The sequence below is a fragment of the Myodes glareolus genome, chromosome 24, assembly GCF_982192425.1.
Source record: "Myodes glareolus chromosome 24, mMyoGla1.1, whole genome shotgun sequence".
NCBI lineage: Eukaryota > Metazoa > Chordata > Mammalia > Rodentia > Cricetidae > Myodes > Myodes glareolus.
Genome location: NC_142049.1, coordinates 15,972,970 through 15,982,556, shown reverse-complemented (window position 1 = coordinate 15,982,556; position 9,587 = coordinate 15,972,970). Strand labels below are relative to the sequence as shown.

Sequence of the window (9,587 nt, the reverse complement as noted above, 5' to 3'; positions counted from 1 at the left end):
CTCTCTCTCTCTCTCTCTCTCTCTCTCTCTCTTTCTATATACAGTATCCTGCCTGCAGGCCAGAAGAGGGCACCAGATCTCATTACAGATGGTTGTGAGCCACCATTTGGTGGCTGGGAATTGAACTCAGGACCTCTGGAAGAGCAGTCCATGCTCTTAACCACTAAGCCATCTCTCCAACCCCAACTTTTTTTTTTTCTTCAAGACAGGGTTTCTCTATGTAGCCCTGGCTGTCCTGGAACTCACTCTGTAGACCAGGCTGGCTTCAAACTCAGAGATCCACCTGCCTCTGCCTCCTGAGTGCTGGGATTAAAGGTGTGCACCATCACCGCCTGGTTAAGCTTTGATTATAAAGGACGTGTTTTTATTTTCAGTTATGTATATGCAGGTGTTTGTACAAAGGTGTGTATAGATGAGTGCAGTTGTCCATGGAGTTACTCTAGAGGAGTTACAGGTGGTTGTGAGCCTCCTGACATGGGTGCTGGGAATTCATCTCACCTACTGTGAAAGCAGTCTGAATTCTTAACCACTGAGCTACCTTTCCAACCCCTAAACTTTGATTCTGTAAAACAAAATGGGGTCAAGTTCAAGTCTGACAAAGCATAGCCAGGGATACTTCGGACTCTTTGAAGGAGGATTGGTAGGACATCTGTTAGGGAAATGCTCAGGCCAATGGGCAAGCCAGGCTGCTTAGCTTCATGAAGGAGCTCTCTTAGCCTACAGTGTTTTCATTCCCAGAAGCCCCTCATTCAGGCTCAACAAACCCAGTGAGTATGTAACATGTATCAATAAAGATATTTTAAAACAGCATCTTTATGAGTTTTGAAGTGTTTTTCCCACTTCTCAAGTCAGAGAGACTCAAGGACATGGTCCCTTTGTGGCCTAAGTATCATTTGCTGGGTCTCCCTTTCATCTGGTGCCCTCTAGACCAGCCACAGGTGTGGGACGACATTTCCTTGAGCAGACAAGGTTGGAGTTGGAATCTGAGTTGTGGAGAATCTGCATTGGTTGGGGAGGACCATGAAAACCTCTCAAGCTGAAGAGTTGACTGTGTGGGTCACAGTGTCCTTGATACCTGCCCCTACGTCTGAGTGCTGGTATTAGAGGTGTGAGGCTTCACTTGAATGTAATGCAGTGTTGAGAGTTGAAATCAGGGCTTCGCGCATGCTAGCCCAGCACTATACCAATTGAGATACATCCCCAGCCGTCTGGAATAGACTTGACAATCTATTTCTAATTTCTAATTTCTAAAACATGAATTTAGTCAGACTGATGTATCCTCTCCGATTAGAGATTAGTGGGGAGTCAAGGACTATACTGAAGAACAAGCTTGTTGTGCCCCAAGGAGCATATGAATAAAACAAGGACCAATGTTATATAGATAACTAAAAAGCTCAGTTAGCTTGCCTTTCTCAAGGACTAGCAAGCTCTGCGTAAAGATAGGTTTGGTCACGTGTATCCGTAATCTCAGCACTTAGGAGGTAGGCAGAAGCATCAGAAGTTGAAGGTCATGCCTGGTGGTGGAGGTCGTGATGCACTCCTTTAATTCCTGCGCTTGAGAGGCAGAGGCAGGCAGATCTCTAGGTTTGAGACAAGCCTGGTCTCCGTAGTGAGTTCCAGGACCGCTAGGGCTACACAGAGAAACCCTGTCAAAAGAGCTAGGCATGGAGAAATACAAAGAGTTTAGTGAATGTAACTTATCTCTTCCTAAATATTGACATGGGCAAGAGTAATCTTACTCAAAACTTTAAATAAGGGTTTAAACTACCCTTTGCATTCATTCATTCATTTTCCATGTTTAAACATTTTCTTTTGAACCCACAAGTGTTACAGATGAAGCAGCCAATGAATCCACCATTCCACCTTGGCCCACCCTCAGTTTTAGCTATTTTCTCTCTCCTCCTCTCCCTGTGACTCCACTCCTCTTTTCGTTCTTTTAGAGGCTGCTGCCGGAGTTGAGTCCAAGGGCTCATAGCGCTCAGCGCTCATTCTCCCACCGAGCTACATAGCCACCCCCTATAGATGATATGTTTCAGAATTTGCTCTAGGGGTGGGGGCTTTAGTGCATTGTGGAGAACTCACCTCACATGTGCGAAGCCCTGGATGCCATCTCCAGCAAACCCTGCTGGGAAAAAAAAAAAGAGTTGGTTGTGTTCATTTGTTCTAGTTTCTTCTTGAGAACTCAAAGAACATGTTTACTGATTCTTCTTTCACTAGGGTTCTATCATACACTTGGATCTTTCCATAGCTTCGTTTCCAATGAATCGACTGCTTTTCTCCTTTTGTTTTTTTCTCCTGTGCCTTTTCTGGTCCACCTTTACTTCGCCGCTTGCCCCCGTCCTGCTTCTCCTTCACCTGTCACTCTGTCTCTTCCCACACTCTCCTTTCTCTTCCTTCCCTGAGTCAGTGCCTTCATTTACTGTTTTTATTGGTAAATGCCACTTTTCTCAGTCTTAAGTCCCTGCTCCATGTGTGAATGAAAGGCTTCTCTGCTTTACAGAAGCAGCTTCATGCTCTGCGTGAACAACTTTCTGTGTGATTGTTGTAGCCATGCACACACACACATGTACACACATAAACACACACGGCTTCTTGGAACCAAAGAAGCCAGCCCTGCTTACCCCAGTTCTCAAACACTGTGGCACTGAGGTGAGTCTGAACATTGAGGATGTGACTTTCTGCCTGAACTTCCTGAAGTCCCTGTCACCTGCTTCCTTTTATTCCTGTTCTCCTCACTTCCTCGGTGTCCCCAACCTCACAGGTTTTATCCTCACATCTGTTGCTATTGCAATATATGTGGTCACTGTACTTTTCACCATGGGGTCTGTTTCCTTACTACCCACAAAGAGCTGGCTCCTACTTCAGTGTGATCTCTTTAGTGCTAGGGCTTAAACCTAGAGTTGTGTGTACTAAGCTAACAACCTACCTCTGAGTAGTGCCCAAGCCACTAACTATTGCCTTTCTAAAAAATACTATAATAGCTGGGTGCTGGTGGCACACACCTTTGGTCCTGGCACTCAGGAGACAGAGACAAATGAATCTCTGTGAGTTCAAGGCCAGCCTGGTCTACAGAGCAAGTTCCAGGACAGCCAAGGCTACACTGAGAAATCCTGTCTTGAAAAACCCAAATAAAATAAATAACTAAGGGGGCTGAGCTTGGTGCATACCTTTAATCCCAGCACTTAGGAGGCAGAGGCAAGTGGATCTATGTGAGTTCAAGGCCAGCCTGGTCTACAAAGTGCGTTCAGGATAGCAAGAGCTACACAGAGAAACCCTGTCTCAAAAAACAAAACAGAAAAGAAAGGAAGGAAGGAAGGAAGGAAGGAAGGAAGGAAGGAAGGAAGAAAGAAAGAAAGAAAGAAAGAAAGAAAGAAAGAAGAAGGAAGAAAGAAGTGGCATTGAAGAGATGGCTCAGTGATTAAGAGTATTTGTGGCTTTTGTAGAAACTGGGGTTCAGTTTCCAGCACACCCACATAGCATGGCTCACAACTCCCTGAACTCTAGTTTTAGAGGATCTGATGCCCTCTTCTGAGCTCCACGGGCACCTCAATGTACATAGTATGCATAAACTTGTCAGGCACACACATGCATTTACAAATTTTTATTATTTATTTTTATTATTTGTGTATGTTATAACACATGTGTGAAGGTCAGAGGACAACTTTGTGGAGTAGACTCTCTCCTCCCTTTACATGGGTATATCTATATTGGTAGGTAGGTAGGTAGGTAGGTAGGTAGGTAGGTAGGTAGGTAGATAGATAGATAGATAGATAGATAGATAGATAGATAGATAGATAGAAAGAATGCAGGAGGCCCTAGGATTCTATCCCTGGCACTATACAAACTACCACATAGACCTCCGAAGAGGTGGAGCAAGGAGATCAGGAGTTCAAAGTCATCCTCTGCCTTAGCTCTGTCTTGGCCACCCCAGACTGTCACATCTCAAGAGAACAATAAGAACAACAGAGTTAGATCTTTGCTCTTTCTTCCAGCTTTCTTTGAAAGTGAAATAAAAGCATGGCTGGAGCCCAGATGCCACCTAACAGAGACATGCCTGAGTGTGGGAATTTGCACATATAGGCTCTCAGTCACAGGGTCGGTCACCTCACCTTGAGTAGCTGTTTAATTGTCTGAATAATATAAATGTGGCTAGACCTTACATGGCCATTTTACTGATTGTCTTCACTGCTTTCTCAAGAGGTCTAATGTTGGGTCTTAGAAATAATTAGGCTATCATCTTTATCAATAAAATTTTTTGATTTATTTCTGTATACAAAATTCTACAAAGGAATAGAGATACTTTATAAAAATAGATCACAAAGAAATTACAATTAAAAAGAAACAATGAGAAGAGAAACTTGAAAGAATACAGAATGCATGCCTGTCTGGTCTAGGGACCAGAGAGATGGGTCAGTCAGGACAGTGCTTGCTGCACAAGTATGAGGACCCCAGTTTGATCCCCAGCACCCAGTTTAAAAAGCCAGATGTGAAGCTAGGTGTGTTGGTGCACACCTTTAATCCCAGTGCCTGGGAGGCAGAGGCAGGCGCATCTCTGGGTTCCAGGCCATCCAGAACTACAGGGGGAGACTTCTAAAGCCAGGCATGGGTGAGTAATATGGCTTATCGGGTAAAAGAAAACTTGATGATTTGCTGATTCTGGAACCCTTGCGAAAAGGCCAAATGCAGTGGCCTGTGTCTGTCATCCTAGCACTCCTGTGGGAAAATGGGAAGCAGAGACAGGAAAATCACCCAGAGGTTCACAGGCCAGCTAGCCTGGGGTATTTAGTGCAGCAGATGTGAGAGACCATGCCTCAACAAGGTGGAAGGTGAGAACTGAACCCTGAAAGTTGTCTTCTGACCTTTATACATGGGCAGTGTCATGTGCAGGCCTTCTCACACATGCACACACACACACACACACACACACACACACAAATAATAATAATATAATAATAAAGTTTTTTTTTAAAGAGACCAGGCATGGTGGTGCATAATTATGATCCCAGCACCGAGGAGGGTGGAGTTGGAGATCCCTAGGGCTTGTTGGGTTTGGTTGTTTGTTAGAAATCAGGACCCAGGTTCAAGTCTCAGAACCCACATGGCAGCTCACAACTGTCTTTAACTCCAGGTCCAGGGGATCTGACAAACACCAATGCATATAAGATAAGAATAAATGAAAAAAGTAAAAAATTGATCCCAAAACCTCTCATCTATCTAGCAAATGCTCTACTGCTGGACATTACTCCTAGCCCCCAACCTGGCTTTTGTTATTTGAGAATTTTGTAGCCATTGTGTGTGTGTTCATTCATGTGTGTGTGTGTGCATGTGTGTTTGTCCACAGATGCACAAGTGTGCATGTGGAAGGCAGAGGACAGTCTCAAGTGGTGGTCCTTAAACATTGCCCATGTTTTAAAATTATTTTTATTTATGTGTATGGGTGTTTTGCGCGTCTGTCTGTGCACCACATGCATGCAGCACCCATAGAAGCTTAAGGAAGTGTCAGGTTGTTTGAAACTGGAGACGTAGTTCTTAGCCACCATGTGAATGCTGGCCCTGGAAGAGGAATTGAGCCCTGACCTTCTGAAAGAGCAGCCAGTGTTCTCCACCACTCAGCCATCTCTCCAGCCCCATGTCTATCTATGTGTGCCTGTCTGTCTGTCTGTCTGTCTATCTATCTATCTATCTACCTATCAAAACAGAATCTCACCAGCTTGGAACTTGCCATATAGGCTGGTTGGTCTGTCTGTCTGTCTGTCTGTCTGTCTGTCTATCTATCTATCATCTATCTATCTATCTATCTACCTACCTACCTACTTACCTACCTACCTACCTATTGAGACAGAATCTCACTGGCTTGGAACTTGCCATATAGGCTGGTCTGGCTGGCCAGCAAATCCTAGGTGTCTGTGTCCCTGCTTCCTCAGCATGGAAATTACAAGCACACACCACCAAACTGTTCTATGTGGGTTCTGGGAGTCAAAGTCAGGTCTCATGCTTGCCAGGTTACCAACTAAGCCATCTCCTAGTCCTCTTTACTTTCATTTGAAAGTGTGTGTGTGTGTGTGTGTGTGTGTGTGTGAGAGAGAGAGAGAGAGAGAGAGAGAGAGAGAGAGAGAGAGAGAGAGAGAGGAGAGAACGCATGTGTGTGGAGGCCGGAGGACAACTTGCTGGAATTTGTTCTCTCCTTCCACGGTGTGGGTCCCACAGATCAAAATTCAGCTCATCAGACTGGGCGGCCAGCACCGTTGAGCCATTCCGTTGCCCCTGCCCTTTAACTTTCTTCTTTGGCTTCTTTTCCTCATCATCATGGGAAATTGACCGGACATTGTGTGTTTTCCTTTATTTCAGACTTTGAGATACAGAGTGAGAACGGAGAAAACTCAAGTCAAGACATGTTTGAGGATGTGGAATCACAGGGGATGTTCTTGAAAATACCCAGAGGGGAAGGTGGTCAGCAATCCGATGGGGAGAGCGACTTTGAGAGGGACGATGGTTCTGGGGGCGTCCAGGGAAATGCCCCCAGTGAGGACCACAGGGCCGTACCTTCCCGAGGAAGGGAAGTTGGCCAGCTCATAGGCCTTCAGGGCACCTACCTGGGTGAGAAGCCTTACGAATGCCCTCAGTGTGGGAAAACTTTCAGCCGGAAATCCCACCTCATCACCCACGAGCGGACCCACACAGGGGAGAAATACTATAAGTGTGAAGAATGTGGGAAGAGCTTCAGCGACGGTTCAAACTTCAGCAGGCACCAAACGACACACACCGGAGAGAAGCCTTACAAATGCAGGGACTGCGGAAAAAGCTTTAGCCGGAGTGCAAACCTGATCACCCACCAGAGGATCCACACGGGCGAGAAGCCTTTCCAGTGTGCCGAGTGTGGCAAGAGCTTCAGCCGGAGCCCCAACCTCATCGCACACCAGCGCACGCACACAGGCGAAAAGCCGTACTCGTGCCCCGAGTGTGGCAAGAGCTTTGGCAACCGGTCCAGCCTTAATACTCACCAGGGAATCCACACCGGAGAAAAACCCTATGCGTGTAAGGAGTGTGGTGAAAGCTTCAGTTACAACTCCAACCTGATCCGACACCAGAGAATCCACACTGGAGAGAAACCGTACAAATGCACTGACTGCGGTCAGAGGTTCAGCCAGAGCTCCGCGCTCATCACCCACCGGAGAACGCACACTGGAGAAAAACCCTATCGGTGCAGCGAGTGCGGCAAAAGCTTCAGCCGCAGCTCCAATCTGGCCACGCACCGGCGAACGCACATGGTGGAGAAGCCCTACAAGTGCGGGGTATGTGCGAAGAGCTTCAGCCAGAGCTCCAGCCTGATCGCGCACCAGGGCGTGCACACGGGCGAGAAGCCCTACGAGTGCCTTACGTGCGGGGAGAGCTTCAGCTGGAGTTCCAACCTCATCAAGCACCAGCGGATCCACACCGGGGAGAAGCCCTACAAATGCGGCGACTGCGGGAAGGGCTTCAGCCAGCGCTCGCAGCTGGTGGTGCACCAGCGGACGCACACGGGTGAGAAGCCCTATACGTGCCCCATGTGCGGCAAGCGCTTCAGCCGGGGCTCCATTCTGGTGATGCACCAAAGAGCCCACTTGGGAGATAAGCCGTATAGGTGTCCCGAGTGCGGGAAAGGCTTCAGCTGGAATTCCGTGCTCATTATACACCAGCGAATTCATACCGGAGAGAAGCCCTACAAATGCCCCGACTGTGGCAAGGGCTTCAGCAATAGCTCCAACTTCATTACACACCAGAGGACTCACCTGAAAGAAAAGATTTACTGAAGTGCAGTAAAGTGGAGGGAGATGCTGGAGCTGACTCTGAAGGGAGCTTTCCCCAGTGCCCCCAATGTTGTCCCTTTAAAAAGCCGTTTTTCCCAAATGCCCGGTGGGAGTTCTTGCCAGAACCATACCGTTTGTCCTCATTTCTAGGTATTTGTTATGTTAGAGTCCTGTGCAGTTCCAGAATGGAGTGTCGGAGCAGAAGGTTGTAGGTGGGGTCTTTATATTATATTTCATGATCTAATTGCCCCCCTTTACTTTCCTCTGTGCTTCTGTTCCCTTGAAATGGGGAGCTCTTTCTCCATATGGGATGACAGTTTACATCTGAGCTGAGCCCCCCAGGAAATACTGGACCCTATTGTGTGCTTCTGATTGTTCGGCTATCACCTTGTCCCATGTCGGTGCCTTTACCCTAAGCTGCTAGCATTCCAGGCTCCCCTCCCCGTGTCAGGTCATGACGATAGCTGTCCAATTCGGAATCATCTGTATGTGGGCATAGTTTCAGAAAGTGTCCAGAACACAGTTTGGGCAAGTATGGCCTGGAACTGATGTCCCAGCGGGTAAGAGGGACGGTGCCTGCCAGGAAATGTGTCCACGTAGATTCGTGTGCCTGCTTTTGTGTCTGCACAGTCCTATGGCAAGTTGGCTGTGTGCGGCGCTCACTTGGACACAGAGTTTGTGTTTGGAGCTTGACACCTGACCTCCACCTTTCTGATATGTGAAACGGTGCTGTGTGCTGTGAGCCATGTGAGCATTTCTGAGTCACTCTGTGTACTTGTGTACTTGTCTGCTCCTGTCCATAGTTTTACACATACATACACAGTTTTTGGAGACAGGGTCCCATTTAGCTCAGGCTGACCTTGAAATTATGATGTATTTGATTATGATCCTCCTGCTGCCACCTCCTGAGTGCTGGAATTACCAGTGTGTGCCTCTGTGCTCAGTTTATGCAGCTTCATGCTTGCCAGACCATCACACTACTGAGTTACACACTCAGCCCCTTACAACTTTTGTTTTGTGTGTGCATGTGTGTAAGTGTATGTTGATGTGTGTGCAGGTACTTGTGGAGACCAGTGTCATCCCTAAGGCACTGTCCACCTTGGTTTTTGAGACAGCCTCTCACTCGGATCTGGGACATTCCGCTTAGGCTAAGCTCCTGGCTGGACAGCCCCAGGAACTGCCTTCCAGTGCCAGGGTTGCAGGCATGTGCACCACACATGACTTTCTGCATGTGTGCCGGGACTGAACTGCAGTCCTCATGCTTTCACAACACGTGAAACCTTTACCACCTGAGAAGTCTCTCCAGCATACTTCTGGCTTCATATATGTGGATCTAGAATACGACCCTGCAGGCTTTGTGTACCAAGGGCATTTTTTTTAAATTAACTTTTTATATATTTTTTTATTTTATGTGCATTGGTGTTTTGCCGTAGGTGTCAGGTCCCCTGGAACTGCAGTTACAGACAGTTGTGAGCAGCCATGTGGGTGCTAGGACTTGAATCTGGGTCCTCTGAAAGAGCAGTCAGCCCTCTTGACCACTGAGCCGTCTCTCCAGCCCCCCCCCCAAGGGCATTCTTTTTGAGGAACCGTATGTTTTGAAGGTATCAGAAATCTGGTGGGGCTGACAGGATGTCTCAGTGGTTAAGATCTCTTGCTGCTCTTCCAGAGGACCCTGGCTCAATTCCAGCACCTATCCAGTAACCCACAACCATGTGACACTCCAGTTCTGGGGGATCTGATGCCATCTTCTGATCCCCCCATGGGCACTGTATGCACCCGGTGCACATACATATGTGCAGG

The 9,587-nt window shown here is 47.4% G+C and overlaps 1 protein-coding gene across 1 annotated transcript; it reads left to right on the top strand.

The window, feature by feature from the left end:
* Positions 1-6,353: 6,353 nt before the first annotated feature.
* On the top strand, positions 6,354-7,912 carry Zscan2 (zinc finger and SCAN domain containing 2). Its single transcript, XM_085683093.2, has one exon. The coding sequence runs from the start codon at positions 6,393-6,395 to the stop codon at positions 7,788-7,790; it is 1,398 nt and encodes a 465-aa protein (XP_085539219.2). The 5' UTR covers positions 6,354-6,392; the 3' UTR covers positions 7,791-7,912.
* The last annotated feature ends 1,675 nt before the right edge of the window (positions 7,913-9,587 follow it).